Raw genomic sequence first — 15245 nt, forward strand, 5'->3', positions numbered from 1 at the left:
TCAAAAACTTTCTTCTCCATGTAAACAAATCGATCTTCAATCCTTGACTTCAAACAAAGTTTCATCTCAATATATTGTAATAGACTAGGCGCCTAAATCCTAGGAAACACCGTAAAAGCCGTCTTCTCCGGCTGTCTGGTGCCAGACTTATTTAAAATCCGCAGCCTCTTATTGCGACTGTGATACTCGCCATCATCCCGATCCCGGATATAGTACGCCCAGTCCGCCGTCTCATCGATCTCCGTCTGACTGTACCCGTTGCCCAACCACGCAAACCGGTTGCCATTATACATAACTTCCCAGTCATCGTATCGCACCTCATTCATCGCTTCAATATAATGCAATGTTGAACCAGGCCAGAGGCCTGTGACGGGGCCGTTGGGGTCGGTGGACTTGTACCAGGACCGGCACCCGTCGGCCCAGACGGTACGCCGCATGAAATGGTCTTTGTAGTCGATGAAGTCTTTTACGGCCTCGGCCTTGGGAGCGAAGCTGTGAATGTTGGTGGTTTGGTAGCGGTCGATCAGTTTCATCATGTAATCTGCTTGGGCCTCTGCTGGATTGTTAGATCATGCTTTCCTTTCTTGATTGCGAGTAAGGAGACGTACCGATGGCGGACAAAACAGGTCCATTTCCAACAGGACTGTTGGGGCCCAGGAATGTAAGATAGTTGGGAGTCCCCGCAGCAGCAATGCCAAAGTAAGAATGGGGCTCGTCCTTCCACTCGTCCTGGAGGTTACTCCCAGTCGGCCCAATAATAGGGAAGCGTGGTCGGAACGAAGTATCGAACCCAGTCGCGCAGATGAGAACATCCACGGCATACTCATTGCCGTCGTCGCAGATGCAGCCGTTCTCGCTGACTGCATCGATATTGCCATATACAACCTTGACCTTCTCGTGGCCCAGGGACTCGAGATACCCAACTCCGGGAGTAATCCGTCGGCATCCGACCGACCATTCGGGGATAAGAACCTTTTCCAGGTCGACGTTGCTGAGCTTCTCCTTCATCTGCTGCGTCATGTACTCGCGCGTTGATCTCTGGCCTTCAGTGTTGCGCAGGAAGATGGCGAACTGGCCGTTCATGCCACTTTCGATGCCGCGGCGATATTCGGTCAGATGGGCCGGATTAGAAGCAAAAGCTTTCTTCTCATCTTCGGTGAAGATGTGCTGCTCTAGGCCTTTGACGGGCGACACCCATGTTGGTTCTCGGATGAAGGTCGTCACTTTGCTGACCTCGGGAAGTACAGCTGGTAGAACTTGGATGCCGGAAGACCTGCAAGAGTTAGACGAAGAAGAATTTACATTGACCGTGACATACCCATTCCCAATAAGCCCGACATGCTTTCCCTTCAGCGAGATCGAGTCGTCCCAGTTGGCGGTATGCACCAGCGTCCCTTTGTACTTGTCAAGGCCAGGTATCGCCGGCCAGCGCCACGAGTTGAGAATGCCACCAGCGTTGATCAAAATATCGCACGAGTCATTCCATTCCTGACCGGTCTGCAGGTCCCGCACACGGACATCATAGCCGCCCTGCGGAGCGTTCCACGCAGCCCCGACGACCTGGTGGAGGACCCGGCAGTAGTGGCGTAGCCCGTACTTGCGCGAGAAGGAGTCAAAGTAGTCGAAGATCTCCTTGCTGCTCGCGTAGCTCGCTGACCAGTCAGTCTTAGGTTCGAAGGACCAGGTGTAGTTGTGAGATGGGACGTCGCAGGCGCATCTAGTTGTGTAAGCAGGAGTGTGATGTATGATGAGAGACGACATACCCTGGGTATCTGTTCTCAAACCATGTTCCGGCAATCTCGGGGTTCTTTTCGTAGATGACCAGCGAAAAGTTGGAGAAGCTGCGCTGCAACTTGTAGGCAAACAGCAGTCCAGAGGCACCGGCTCCAACGCAGATGATGCGGACGTGCCGCTCGTGGTGGATGGGTTGAGTTGAGTCCATGATGATGCTGATGGTTAGTTGAAGATGTTGAAGCACTGATGCAGGGATAGCCCGAGCTATATCAACTGCTTTGATCGGCGTCTGGAGTATGTGACGCAAGTCCTGCAAGGCCTGCAAGCATCGAATGATGACGGTTGAGCACAGGCTGAAGACGTCCGAGACCCATTCCCTGCATCAGGTCCACTTGGAAGACTGCTTGAGTCAGGAAATTGGGAGTCGTTAGCTACACAACTCTGCAGGAAAGAGCAACTGACTCGTTATGGCCGATCCAACTTGGCTGCATTACTATGGTAGTACACCGCTACTACTCCAACACATGGAACATAACGCCTGCATTGACTAACAAACAAGAATAGGGAATACATGGAAATGAGAAAAGCTCAAACTACCGAGGTCCCTTCCCCTCTCTCTGCGCCTGACTCTTCACACTATACGAGCTCACCGTCCTCCCACCCCCCTGCTGCACCCTGACCACCCTCGCATTCAGATCCGGCTTCTGCCACGTCGTATACGCCTTCATGTGCTTCATCTCGCCCTCCGGATCCCACTGCCACGCGCCATCTGTACTGATGACATCAAAGTTCCACACCAGCCGCGCAAGGATGATCCGCATCTCCATGTAGGACAGGTTCTTGCCGATGCAGCCCCGCGGTCCCAGCGAGAACGGCTGCATCCCGCTCTTGATGTCGGTGGAGTATGCGTCGTCTAGCCACCGCTCTGGGATGAAGGTGTCGCAGTCGCGGAAGTTGGCTGGGTTGTGGGAGGCCGCCCACCCGCCGACCGAGACGGATGTGCCCCCGGGGACCCAGTGGCCGTCGATCATGTCGCCGGCTTTGGGCACTGTGCGGAGGAGTCCGGTTGGAACGGGCGGGTGGATGCGGAGGCCTTCTTCGAGGCAGGCATTGAGGTAGGGGAGTTGGCTGGTGCGCTGGTAATTGATCTCGTCTTCGTTTTGGAATGCAGAGCGGATCTCATTGTAGAGCTTCTGCATTTTGTCCGTGTTTCGCAGAAGACGTGCAAACAGGCCAGACAGAAGATTCGCGGTGGTCTCACTGCCGGCCACAATGAACAGAGCACTGTTCAGGATAATCTCGTTGTCGTGGAGATCATACTTCTCCTTCTGCCGCAGAACGTAGTAGATGAAGTCGTTGTGTTCGCCAGGTCCATTGCGTAGCCGCTGCTCAACCTTCTCGCGACTCCGAGTCAAATGGTCGCGCCGTCGCTGGCGGAGATAGTTGGGAATCATGTTCAGCAGCGTCATCTGGGTCCATGAACCAGCCTCCGCCATGCGTCGAGTCGCCTGCTCTAAGGCCCCAACTTTGACCGTCTCGAAGATCAGGGCCACCCAAGAGTGGAACGCACCCAAGTCGAGACAGCCAAAGGGTTCACCGAAGGCCAAATCTCCAATGATATCAAACGTGGTGAAATTCAGCCAGTTCACCAGGTTGAAGTGCTCGTTCCTGTCTGCCATCTCCTTCATTTTCACGATAAGGATGTCGACATAATGCTGAATGATGTATTCCTGCTCTTTCAAGGCCCGCTCAGAGAAGGAATGCGACATGGCCCGTCGTTGCCGGGCGTGGTTTTCGTCGTCGGCCATGGTCAGGGTTGAAGCGCCAGGGAGCGGGTCGACTGAGCCGACATGGATCGGGTCCTTGTGCATGTTCTTGCGGCCACCCGTCTTGAAGCCGTAGATGTCCTCCCAAGCCTGAGCCGAGTTGAAGGCCAACTCATTCGGCGAGACGCGCACGACGGAGCCATACTTGTCGTGCAGCTGCTTGGTTTCCAGCCCTAAGCGGCCACGCAGGAGCGAGTAGATCGAGGGCAACGAGCTGATCGCATTGAGTCTGGGACCAGGGAATCTCGCTAATGGATGAAAGTACAGTCGGTAGATGGCCAGGCCGATGATGTACGAGGTGCTCAGAACAACAGTCACTGCGGCCAGAGCCCAGGTCTTCTCGGAGGCGGTGCGCGGCAACATTGTGATTGCGGTAACGAGCCAAGAATTGGACTGCGCAGGTGTATCTCAACAGTTGCCTTGTTAGAATTGGACTTGTTGAGAGTGGATATGCTGTTGAGTTGTCTTCTCCACTGTCGTCTAGGGCTAAACAGACCCCCGCGGATATCGACACCCGGCACTCTTCCAGCACTCTTCCAGCCCAAGGATACCTCTGGACTGCTAAGGAAGACATCATATCGAGACCCTCAAGAACGAGCATTGTCCTTCTCGTCGCAGAACCATCAGAAGACGAGTCCGACCGGCTTATCCTCCATTGTCAGAATCATCTCCACCATGTCCGACAAAAACGCCTTATCCCCAGCAAAGCCCCTCATCCGGGTGAGCAGCTTCTTCACCCGGCACCCATCCCTCGCCAAAGCTGAATTCGACAAATACTGGCGCGAAGTACACGGTCCCCTAGTCCTCAACTCCAAAGTCTACAGCGAGGCCAAGATCCTGCAGTATTCGCAGATCCACAACCGGGCGGATCTGACGGAGGCAGCCGCGAAGCTCGGGCCATCTGCCCTGGATTTCGAATGGGACGCCTGTTCGGAGATGTATTTCCACAGCTGGGAGGACTATGAGAAGTTTGCGAAGAGCGATGAAATGGGAGACGTGCTGGGCCCGGACGGGGCGAGGATTCTGTGTCCGGAGAAGGGGGTCAAGGTGATGGTGACGATGGTGGATCCGTTGGTCGCGAAGAGTGTACTTTAATTGGCAATTGGTCAACATGCAATGCAGAACACCGAGTAGTTCGTGTCTCACCGGAGTCTCGTCCAGGCAGGCATCTCGGTGATCTGTGCGACCGGCTCTTCCAGCTGCGCGGGGTATATTCTCCCAACGAACGCCCGGGGTACAAGACTATATAGATCATTGCACGGTGCCAATATTGCATTGTAGACTGATTCACACACGCAATATGATTGACTTTACGGGTAAAGTAATTGCTATTACTGGCGGTGCCTCTGGCATTGGGCGCGCAACCGCCAAACTGCTTGCTTCCCTCGGTGCCAAAGTGTCTATTGGCGATATCCAACAGCAGGCTCTGGAAGACGTTGCCAAAGACATCAAAGACGCTGGCCATGGAGATGTCTTTATTCAAACCATTGATGTTCGTGAAGCCAGTTCCGTCAACAGCTGGATCCAAGAGACCGTCAAATGGGGTGGGAAGCTCGATGGCGCAGCAAACCTGGCTGGTGTGATTGGGAAGTCGATTGGCTTGAAGGGGGTGAGTACTGGATAAGTTATCACTATCAACCTCTAATAGGGTGAAACAGGTCAAAGACACTGACATCGAAGAATGGGACTGGGTCATGGACATCAATCTCAAGGGGGTCATGCAGTCTATGCGCGCAGAGCTTCAGGTCATGGCAGACAATGGTTCGATCGTGAATGCATCTAGTATCGCTGGCATCATGGGATTCCAGAACAACGCCGCCTACACTGCCAGCAAGCACGGAGTCATTGGGCTGACACGAGCCGCCGCAAAGGAAGTTGGCGAGGACAGGAAGATCCGAGTCAACTGCATTGCACCGTAGGACTCCCTGAACAATGATTCTTACGGTTTCTAACTTGAGCAGGGGACCAATTGAGACACCCATGCTGTCCCTGTCCGCCGACATCAACGGTAATAAGAACGTTAAGACAGACACGGCATTGGCACGGCCAGGGAAGCCAGACGAGGTGGCCAACCTGATTGTTTTCTTGCTGAGCGATGCATCTTCGTTTATTACTGGTGCCAATCATTCCATTGACGGAGGGTGGGCATGTTAAGATTGACGGTTGTCACATATTTGAATGTACTTCGGCCCCAGAACCCCATCTCCTCTTCTTCAGACTCGTAATCCGGGGTAGATGCGGGGATTAGCGTGGGAAAACCTTTTCCGATCGTCTAGACCACGAGATTGGGAGTCTATCAGATCTAGGTCCTTCGATATAGATAAAACATAGAGTTTCGGTCAGACAGATGGAGTAGAGAGCGCATTCATCACCATGTCTTCAACTGAAACTGCTCATTCTAATGCTGCCAGGGAGGTGGTCCATGCTGATGGGACTGTCACCTATGTCGACGTGCAAGCCATCGGGGGTGATGTGCAGGACATGCCCAAGGGCTACTTTTGGAGCCTACCTTTCCTCGGGACTGTCCTGGTACGTAGGTACCGTCGGATCTGACTACCCAGTGTTAACCCTCTAGGCCCAATGCCTCGGATCGATCGTGGCCTATCTGAGCTGGGTGATGCCCGCAAACACCCTCAGCCTGATCAACGCCGAGCTGGGCAACTCGCCCAATATCAACTGGGTAGCTACCGTGTGGACATTGTCAAGCTGTGTTGGATTCCTGCTCATCGGTCGTCTATCCGACATCTTTGGCAGGAAGTGGATTGTCCAGGGCTCCATGATCCTTTCCATCATAGGCAGCATCGTTGGAGCACGTGCTACTTATGTTGAAATGTTGATCGCTGCTAACGTCTTCAATGGGATCTCCGCTGCTGGCCAGCTTTCGTTTGGGATTATCTTGGGAGAACTTGTACCCAACAAGTACCGTGGTGTGATAGTCACCATCGTCTTCTTATCCTCGCTTCCTTTCGCTGTCTTCGGTCCTGTTTTGGCTAGACTCCTGATTCAGAATACGAGTCAGGGCTGGAGATGGAGCTACTATATCGGACTTATCCTTGCAGTCATCGGTACTTTGCTGTACCACTTCCTCTACCATCCGCCAAAGTACGCTCAGCTGAACGTGGATGGCAAGACAAAGTGGCAAATGTTCAAAGAGTTGGACTTCATTGGCATCTTCCTGTTTATTGCTGGGTGTGTTTTGTTCCTTATCGGACTCTCCTGGGGAGGTACCATCTACCCCTGGGTTAGCGCTCCGACCCTATGCACTCTACTCATCGGCATCCTGACTATCGCGGCTTTTGTTTTCTATGGTACGTTCAGGCCTCTTCACCACATGAACCCCACTAATGAATGTCAGAGGGCTTCGTCTGCAAAACCCGACCGTTCATGCCCCCAAGGCTCTTCAAGAACATCGGCTTTGTTGCAATCGTAGTCGATGCCGCCGTGGGAGCCATGGTCTACTACTCCTTCACTGTCCTATGGCCACAGATCATCGAGTCAGTCTATACCACCGACTCAATCCAGATTGGCCTGCAGAGTTCTGTGGTCGGCGGTGGAATCCTCCTGGGCCAAGTACTGGGAGGCATGGCGCTAGGCTTCGTCCCGGCTGTCAAGTACCAGTGCATCATTGCATCTTGTCTGTCGATGGCCTTTATCACGCCGCTTTGCTCTTTGGGTCCCGATACGTGGTCCATGACTATAGCTCTCGGAACGCTGGGTTGCATCGGTACGTCGTCTCCCTCCATCTCAGGGCATAAACTAATCACAGGCCATGTGAGACAGCCGTCGGCTACGTTGACAACATCACCTTCCCTGGTGTGACTCTGGTAGTTGAGCCACAAGATATTGGACTTGCAACGGGTGTTTTAGGTTCGCTGCGGGCTCTTGGGGGCGCGGTCGCACAAGCAGTTTACGTCTCTGTCCTAGATAACGAAGTGAAGAAGAACATTCCGAAATATGTCGGCGCAGCAGCTACCGCAGCGGGCCTGCCTGACTCTTCCTTGTCTGCACTCCTCGAGGCTGTATCGGTTGGGTCGAGCCCTGGAGGAGTGCCGGGTGCTACAGACAGCGTTGTTGCGGCATCGATGGCGGCACGCAAGATCGCGTATTCTGAGAGCTTCCGTATCGTCTTTCTCTGCACTATACCATTCAGCGTCATTTTGATTCTTGCGAGTTGCTTTGTCCCAAGTATGAGGAACCTGGTCCATTACAACGTGGCGAGACGTCTGCAGGGCAAGGAAAAGGGTGATGCGGTTTCGGAGGCCAAGGCGGATGTCGAGATGATCGAGCACGTCTAAGCTCCTGATATGGCTTTTATGCGGTTAACAGTTCTTCAATGATCCAAACAGTGTCTTCTAATCAGCTTCGAACCAGCGAGTATATCGCCTCGTGAACGAAGTAGGACAATACTGAAGTGGTCGCCGCCCGTGTGCCGTCTTCCAAGTAGACCGGCAGATCAAGCGTATGAAATGCAAAAGACAATATGACGCTTAGGTTTTCAGCTGTAGTCGCCGGAGTGCCTAAATCTGCCCAAGGGACAGGCTGGAACTGCGCAGCTGCAGGAAAATGATTGCCGCGTGGGGCGCTCCTACTTCTGCAGAGGTCTTGGGACCATTGAACCGAGTATTAAGTAGCCCGGCGCCACCAAGGTACCTGAACTATGACAGTAACTGCTACCAACAAAATGACAAGACAAACGATGAAGGCTGCCCAATGGGACCCCCAGCAGCACAAGGTCGTGGTCAACCAGATCCCCATCCCCGAGCCAGCTCCCCACCAGATCCTCGTCAAGATTGCCTCTGCGTCACTATGCCACTCGGATATTCTGGCCATCAACCAGCCCAACATGCCCGAGCCGTTCACGCTAGGTCATGAGGGCGCGGGTTATGTCGCTAAGCTGGGTGCCGACTGCACGGACAAGGGGTTCCAGGAAGGGACACCGGTCGGCTTTCTCTATATCAACGGGTGCTGTTTTGGATGCGAGGGCTGCATGATACACAACAATCATTGCACCAATGGAAAGCCCGTCGTCTCCGGATTCGGTGGTGTTCCGGACTTTGGATGCTTCCAGGAGTATGCGGCTGTCGACTGGCAGAATGTCATTCAACTTCCTTCCCAGCTGGATCCAAAGCGCAGCTCAGCTATCTTCTGTGCGGGCATTACCTGTACGTTGGTCGTAACCCTATGTCGAGATTATCGCTGAAATGTTACAGCTTTCCACGCGGTGGATTCATGCAACCTGAAGCCAGGCCAGTGGTTTGCAGCGATTGGAGCCGGAGGACTCGGACAGCTTGCGGTGCAATACGCAAAAGCGATGGGCTTTCAAGTCATTGCGATTGATATCCACGACGGTGCACTTGAGACTTGTAAACAGCAGGGTGCCGATATAATCTTCAACTCCCTTTCTCAACCCGACTATGCCGCCCAAATAAAAAAGATTACCAATGGAGGAGTCCATGCGACCGCGGTTTTCAGCGGTGCCGCAGCTGCCTACAGGAGCGCGCCATCGATCATCCGACTGGGGGGTGTCCTGATGGTCATTGGGATCAGCTCCGCTCCGCTCGAGCTGTCGACATTTGACTTGGCGATTGGTACATATGTGGTCAAGTCGGAGAGCACAAGTATCCCACAGCGGATGGGTAAAGCAGTTGGCTTCACTGCTCAGCATGGCATAACGCCAGAGATTGAAGTGCGATCGGGGTTGGAGGATGTGGATGAGATGATCCGGGAGATGCAGGCAGGAAAATCGAGTAAACGGATGGCTGTTGTCTTCGACTAGCGCGGAATAACTCAATGTAAATCGATATCTCTACCATAACATTCCTCTGAGTGGTATCGGGGCGTTGAGTGCGAGTTCTATTCTTGATTGGACAGTACACCTCGTCATCTGGGGCGTAGACACAGTACCCTCCGTAGATAGGCGGGTGGATGGGAGGTCTCGCAAGTATAGACGGAGCATTCAATGTCATAGCTCATAAGCAGAGGCAAAACGACTGTTTCCCAACAATGCAAACATCTACAACATAGGTGCTCCAATAAGCTGAGGCGCTGCGAGTCACCGCGGACTGTTAGTGCTTACACCGATGGGGCCATGCAAACAGTCCAAAGCAAGCAAATAGTTGCAGCAGAGGTATATAGGACAGTGACTCTGAAGAATAGGTTATACTCAGCATCAAATTCAAAGATTAAAGTCGCCTTTAGATCCAAAATGTCTTTCTTGTTCCTTTCCACTGCTCCGGATACCTCGCTGCATATCCGCATCACGCGGCCCAGCACCAGTACCGCAAAGCCTCTCCTCGTCTTCCTGCATTACTGGGGCGGTTCGTCTTCAACATGGCACAAACTGACCGAGACCAGTTCCGAAAGCTCAGTATCCTTCGAGTATCCCACTGTCGCCGTTGACCTTCGAGGATGGGGCAAATCAACCGGCCCAGCAGGCGATGCCGGCAGTGCATACTTGCCCACTACCATGGCCAATGACGTTGCTTCGGTGTTGTCCCAGCTCCAGGCCGATGCCGACAACAAAAGCCTTTTAGATCACGGCTTCGTCCTAGTTGGACATTCAATGGGCGCGAAGGTGGCGCTGGCCACACCCTCTGCTTTACCCGCCACACTGCTCGAGCAGCTCAAAGGTTTCGTGCTGGTGGCTCCCGCGCCCCCAACGCCACTTATTCTACCGCCTGAGTTGAAGCAGCAACAGAAAGTCGCCTATGAGACGGAAAGCTCTGTGCGCTGGACGGTCGAGAATGTTCTCGCCAATCGCGATCGTCTCTCGGAGAAGGACTTGGAGGGTGTGGTACGTGATAGTCTTAGTAGCAATGCTCTAGCCAAGGCAGCCTGGCCGACGTACGGGATGGAGCAGGATGTCAGTGGGCGAGTGCCGGAACGACTGCGCGAACATCCTCTCCCGGTTCGCGTTCTGGTTGGGGAGCGTGACGTCGTTGAGCCCAAGGAGAGAGTACAAACCGAAGTCTGCGACACCTTGAGAGGTATGGGCGCGGTTGTTTCCTTCCATGTCGTGGCGGATGTCAAGCATTTGGTTCCTCTGGAAAGCCCTGAGGCGGTGCGCGATGAAATCTTTATTTTTTAGTCATTAAGATAGGCCATAGTAATAAGCTCGTGGCCGTGATAGAACTAGCCCAGCATTATCTTATGAGAAATAGTCGTTATCCCGACCGGTCCTTGTCCAGTCATAGTCTTTTAATCTTCGCGGGATAAGGAATAAAGATGACGATGATAAGCTAGTTGATTTGGAGAACCGCGTAACAGCCGCTTATTATATATATCGGACGATGGTTCACACGACAAATGTGCCGATACATCATACTCGATAGCGTAGCGGCTGCAGCAGTTGAAGAGAAGAACAAAATGCTGTTTCTGTATAGTAAATTCGAACCCCTCGAGGCGCTTGCTTGCTGGAGTCTTGACTTGCTTGCACCGAGTCCGAAAGCCGTGGCAGGCACGATCCACGAATACTCCGGAGAATAGCCGAGCCCACGGGCCTCTCTCCGGCTTTTCCCGCCCTGCAGCCGCTTCCGTGATCGGCAGAAGCTGGTGCGAATGCGGCTAGCAGGCTCCACTTCCAACTTGGTCTTGGTTCACCTCGGGTTTTCCGAGGGTGGCATAGTCAGTCATACTATGGTATGGTAGAGTTGCGACATCATGGATGAGTTTAGTTTGAATGAGTATCAACATGCAGTACTAAGCTGGTAGTCTCCCCTGCGCCATCTGGGGTGTACTCGGCTCTCCATCTTGCGTGATCATCTGCTCCTGACTGACCTGAGACCCGTTCTTTGCCTCGATAACGCCCATCATCACGTAGGAAGCCCGTCGACGACCATATGTCGCACCTCCCCGAGCAGATGAGCCTGCCCAAGCGCCTACCCCTCGTTGACCCTCTGAGGTGTGATTCATGCTGGACCAGAATCGAGGGGCAACGTGCGTAACCAACGCCGACAGCGCCGCCGCAGATGCCGTGATAATTGCCACATCGACTTCCGCGCCGGATATTGTATGGCCGACGTTAAATGTTTTATCGTTGTTATTCGGGCGGAATCGATGGGCGTATATCACTGATCGAGCAATGCCGATCACCGCAACTCTGCAGTCCCTGTTAAAAGGTAGTCGAGTTAATGTAGGGTATACTTACATCACGCCCATGCTTAGGATTGCAATGATAGCGATCTTCTTCCGTAGATTCATCTGTAAGCGCCACACAACAATTGCTGAAATACAGAGCAACCATATATCAGTGAGAATTGTCAGCCCGGCGGAGCCGAGGAAGGGTCCGGTCTGGTTAATGCATCGGCCACCTTTTACTGGTTTACTGTCTTTCATGCCATTCGTGTCGGCACCATGAGCCTGCTGTGCAGCCAAATCCATGGTCGGATAGTCATACACGTAATGAAGAGGAGTATATTGGAACAGGTCCGCCAGAAATATGGAGATCATGAGGGCCAAGTTGATCCAGAAGAGGATGTACAAATTCCAACGAACGATGGGCCGATGGTCCTCAATCCGAAAGATGAAGACAATAACCGATGTCTTGACAATGGCGAGAATTGGATTGTATAGCAGTCGGTTTGCAAGGTTATACTTCTGTGCCTTGACTTGCTCGGCAATGGTTTGGTTGGGAATGTCCCAGCTGTGGTAACCCGAGTGGGAGAGTTTCGTATCTGAAGAGCACCATCGAAACATTAGCGGCGATATTAAACTTCAAGAGAAGACGCACAGATCCAAACCGTGTATGCTTGACCGATAGCAAGCAGCTAGAGTCGACAGGGACTTTGGTTATCGCAGCATGCATAAAGGAAAGCACAAGTAACGTACCCAAGCAACTACAATCAGGATATCATCTTTACGTTGGTAAAATGGAATCAATAAAGAGGCTGAGTATTGCGCAGAATCACGAGCGACTTACCCCAACCAAACTGTCTTATCAGATATCGGGAGTAACATTTGAGCATGCTCACCACGGTGCTGAGGATAGGAAAGACGAGCATGATCGCCAAAGCCTCATCTTGGATAATGTCTGGCGTGGCCCCGGACTTTCTGAGTCAACCGTTAATTGTAGAGCACTGTGGCCTGGCTGTATTGACCACATTCCAGTGTTCGAAATTAGGACCGAGACAAGTGCGAAAGGCACAATTATAAAATCACCCAAGGCCATGCTTCTCAGCATTACTGATAAAGCTTGTGCCATGATGCGGCACAGCGTGACCAAGACTCGCGGTGCCTGGCCAAATCCCACTCCAAATCGCGAACTTTGAGACCGACAAGGACATCTCCCTTTCGTCCTGCTTTGACCAGGCGCACCATAATCTGTTTGAGTTTAGGTGCGTGTTTTAAGAGTGGCTTTTCTGCCAAGGGAGCTTGATCCCTGCACGAGGTGGACTCATGGCGGAGATTAACTGACACCCCGGCTCATGTGGACTGGTCATTGGAGAGACGCGGATTAAAAAAGGGGGACAGCACCGGAAGGATCCCAATCCTCGACGGCTGGCGCTCACTTAACAAAAACTCGCAACTTAAAGCATCGAAAAGAGCGCCGTTGCTGGAGTGGTCTGACCCGTGCCTGCACGAAACCACCGAAATGGAGGTTACGGCGCGAGCGGCATTTCTCCTTCTTGCCACGAGCATTGCAGCCAAGGCGAGTGATCCTTCTGGGGCTCTGGCTAGCACAGTATTGTCCCATGGCAAGGACTATTTTGATTTCGAGGCTGTCCAGCTGCTTCCGGCCGATTTACAGAGACTCAACGACTCTAAAGCGTCACTTTTCAGTTTCGGTTCGACAACTACCCACGTCGATAACTCTTCCCTCTGCAAGCCCTTTCCGGGAGACTCAACATGGCCATCTGGAGCAACATGGAGCGCATTGGACCAAGTAACTGGAGGCGCATTGATGAAAGGGGTTCCTCGTGCGTCCACATGCTACAGCGGCCCAACATATGATGCGACCGATTGCGAGTACTTGACGTCGCAGTGGACGAATTCTTACTTTCAGTAAACGCCTCCTCCTTCAACGATGATTGCATACTGACCACTTTTATAGCCTGGATGACCCAATTGAAATGTTGTCGCCAGTGTATCAAGGCCTAACGTGCCAACCTACGGCAGATCCTGAAGCCAATTGCACCATGGGCGGATATCCTCATTATGTGGTCAATGCGACCAACGTTGCTCAGGTCCAGCTGGGGATCAATTTTGCACGTAATACCGGCGTCCGTTTGGTCGTTAAGAACACGGGGCATGACTTTTCAGGCAAGTCTGGAGGTGCCGGGTCGCTGAGTATCTGGACGCATAACCTCAAGGGCATCAGGTATATCCGGAACTATCAAGCTCCGGGGACGGATTGGAATGGGGCTGCATTCAGACTCGGGGCTGGGGTCCAGGCGTATGAGATCTACACGGCCGCTCAGGAGCATGGCCTGATGGTGGTCGGAGGGGAGGGCCAGGTACGTTAGTTCCTCAATGAAGCCGATATATGCTAACATTCTGGCAACTTAGACGGTTGGGGTGGCGGGTCAGTATTAGACATATCTTGAGATGTTCTTACTAGTCTGTATGCTAATCATTGACAGGGGGTTATATTCTCGGAGGAGGCCACTCGCCGCTCAGCTCGATTCACGGCCTGGCTGCCGACCAGGTTCTCTCGATGGAGGTTGTCACCCCCGACGGTAAATTCGTGACAACATCTTTCGAGGAGAATCAAGAGCTCTTCTGGGCCCTGCGAGGCGGCGGTGGAAGCACCTTTGGAGTCGTCACCTCGGTCACCGTCAAGGCATATCCGACAATCCCCGTCACGACATCGACATTTACCTTCTCGACGGGCGGAAATATCACGTACGAGAGCTTCTGGGCAGGCTTCCGGGCATACCTCGACTACTTCACCATTAACTCCGATGCCGGGGTATACTCGTACTTCTTCATTATTCCCTCTGACGGCGACTTCACCTTTCTCATGCAGCCGTTCGTTGCGCCCAACAAGACTCTGGCGGAGACTGATGCCATTCTGGCGCCTTGGTTCAACCAGCTACAAAACTTGGGGATTACGCTCACACCGAACACTACGCACTTTGACAACTTTTACGATGGATGGCTGGCTTCTTTCCCACTGGAGGTGGTCGAGAAAACGCACGTCGCGACCGGATCGCGCCTGTTTCCTCGGGCAAACTTCGAAGACGAGACGCTGTTGAACCAGACGTTTGAGGCTATCAAGGCCTCGTCCGATGCGGGTCTCACTTACATCGCGTTCAACATGGCGCCCACCCTCGAGCGTGCCGGGAATCCGGATAACGCCGTCAATCCGGCCTGGAGAAATGCTGTGATGCATGCCCTTTCTAGCGTCAACTGGGCCACCAACGCTACCACGGAAGAGATCAAAACTGCTCGAGATGAGTTTACATACAAGCACATGCAACGCTGGAGGGATGTAAGTCCCGGATCGGGCGCCTATCTAGGCGAGTCGGATCGTATGGAGCCCGATTTTCAGCAGGCATTCTATGGCTCCAACTATCCGCGGCTTTCGACCTTGAAACAGAAGCTGGATCCGTGGAATGTTTTCTGGGCTGCGACTGCCGTGGGAAGTGAGGGTTGGGAAGTGGTGACCGAGAACGGACTGCCCACGGAGGATGGGAGGCTCTGCCGCGTGCTTTAGCTGACCTGGTGTGAACTCAGGAAAGGAAACGG

General features: G+C 53.1%; 9 protein-coding genes across 9 annotated transcripts; 6 read left to right on the top strand and 3 right to left on the bottom strand.

Annotated features, from left to right (window-relative positions):
- Nucleotides 1-92: 92 nt before the first annotated feature.
- BDW74DRAFT_166274 (flavin-containing monooxygenase) lies at nt 93-1942 on the bottom strand (the record flags this gene model as incomplete). Its single annotated transcript, XM_073726532.1, has 4 exons — nt 93-553; nt 609-1273; nt 1319-1717; nt 1764-1942. 4 exons carry the CDS (start codon nt 1940-1942, stop codon nt 93-95), a joined length of 1704 nt encoding a protein of 567 aa, XP_073587406.1.
- A 385-nt stretch (nt 1943-2327) lies between these two features.
- Nucleotides 2328-3981, bottom strand: BDW74DRAFT_188583 (cytochrome P450; the record flags this gene model as incomplete). Its single annotated transcript, XM_073731765.1, has 1 exon — nt 2328-3981. The coding sequence occupies exon 1, from the start codon at nt 3921-3923 to the stop codon at nt 2328-2330; it is 1596 nt and encodes a 531-aa protein (XP_073587407.1). The 5' UTR covers nt 3924-3981.
- Nucleotides 3982-4235: 254 nt separating this feature from the next.
- BDW74DRAFT_175365 (EthD domain-containing protein) lies at nt 4236-4655 on the top strand (the record flags this gene model as incomplete). The annotated part of the gene is made up of 1 exon (XM_073728311.1): nt 4236-4655. The coding sequence occupies one exon, from the start codon at nt 4236-4238 to the stop codon at nt 4653-4655; it is 420 nt and encodes a 139-aa protein (XP_073587408.1).
- Nucleotides 4656-4860: 205 nt separating this feature from the next.
- BDW74DRAFT_188585 (SDR family NAD(P)-dependent oxidoreductase) lies at nt 4861-5714 on the top strand (the record flags this gene model as incomplete). The annotated part of the gene is made up of 3 exons (XM_073731766.1): nt 4861-5169; nt 5219-5475; nt 5522-5714. 3 exons carry the CDS (start codon nt 4861-4863, stop codon nt 5712-5714), a joined length of 759 nt encoding a protein of 252 aa, XP_073587409.1.
- A 219-nt stretch (nt 5715-5933) lies between these two features.
- On the top strand, nt 5934-7855 carry BDW74DRAFT_166277 (trichothecene efflux pump; the record flags this gene model as incomplete). The annotated part of the gene is made up of 4 exons (XM_073726533.1): nt 5934-6089; nt 6136-6868; nt 6916-7284; nt 7341-7855. The coding sequence occupies 4 exons, from the start codon at nt 5934-5936 to the stop codon at nt 7853-7855; spliced, it is 1773 nt and encodes a 590-aa protein (XP_073587410.1).
- Nucleotides 7856-8241: 386 nt separating this feature from the next.
- On the top strand, nt 8242-9336 carry BDW74DRAFT_175368 (uncharacterized protein; the record flags this gene model as incomplete). The annotated part of the gene is made up of 2 exons (XM_073728312.1): nt 8242-8722; nt 8771-9336. 2 exons carry the CDS (start codon nt 8242-8244, stop codon nt 9334-9336), a joined length of 1047 nt encoding a protein of 348 aa, XP_073587411.1.
- Nucleotides 9337-9765: 429 nt separating this feature from the next.
- Nucleotides 9766-10647, top strand: BDW74DRAFT_175369 (alpha/beta fold hydrolase; the record flags this gene model as incomplete). Its single annotated transcript, XM_073728313.1, has 1 exon — nt 9766-10647. The coding sequence occupies one exon, from the start codon at nt 9766-9768 to the stop codon at nt 10645-10647; it is 882 nt and encodes a 293-aa protein (XP_073587412.1).
- A 611-nt stretch (nt 10648-11258) lies between these two features.
- Nucleotides 11259-12254, bottom strand: BDW74DRAFT_175370 (uncharacterized protein; the record flags this gene model as incomplete). Its single annotated transcript, XM_073728314.1, has 2 exons — nt 11259-11658; nt 11707-12254. 2 exons carry the CDS (start codon nt 12252-12254, stop codon nt 11259-11261), a joined length of 948 nt encoding a protein of 315 aa, XP_073587413.1.
- An 895-nt stretch (nt 12255-13149) lies between these two features.
- On the top strand, nt 13150-15239 carry BDW74DRAFT_188589 (uncharacterized protein; the record flags this gene model as incomplete). Its single annotated transcript, XM_073731767.1, has 3 exons — nt 13150-13559; nt 13609-14015; nt 14138-15239. The coding sequence occupies 3 exons, from the start codon at nt 13150-13152 to the stop codon at nt 15211-15213; spliced, it is 1893 nt and encodes a 630-aa protein (XP_073587414.1). The 3' UTR covers nt 15214-15239.
- Nucleotides 15240-15245: the final 6 nt, after the last annotated feature.

Source organism: Aspergillus multicolor (assembly GCF_047715735.1).
Source record: "Aspergillus multicolor strain CBS 133.54 unplaced genomic scaffold BDW74scaffold_4, whole genome shotgun sequence".
Taxonomy (NCBI): Eukaryota; Fungi; Ascomycota; class Eurotiomycetes; order Eurotiales; family Aspergillaceae; genus Aspergillus; species Aspergillus multicolor.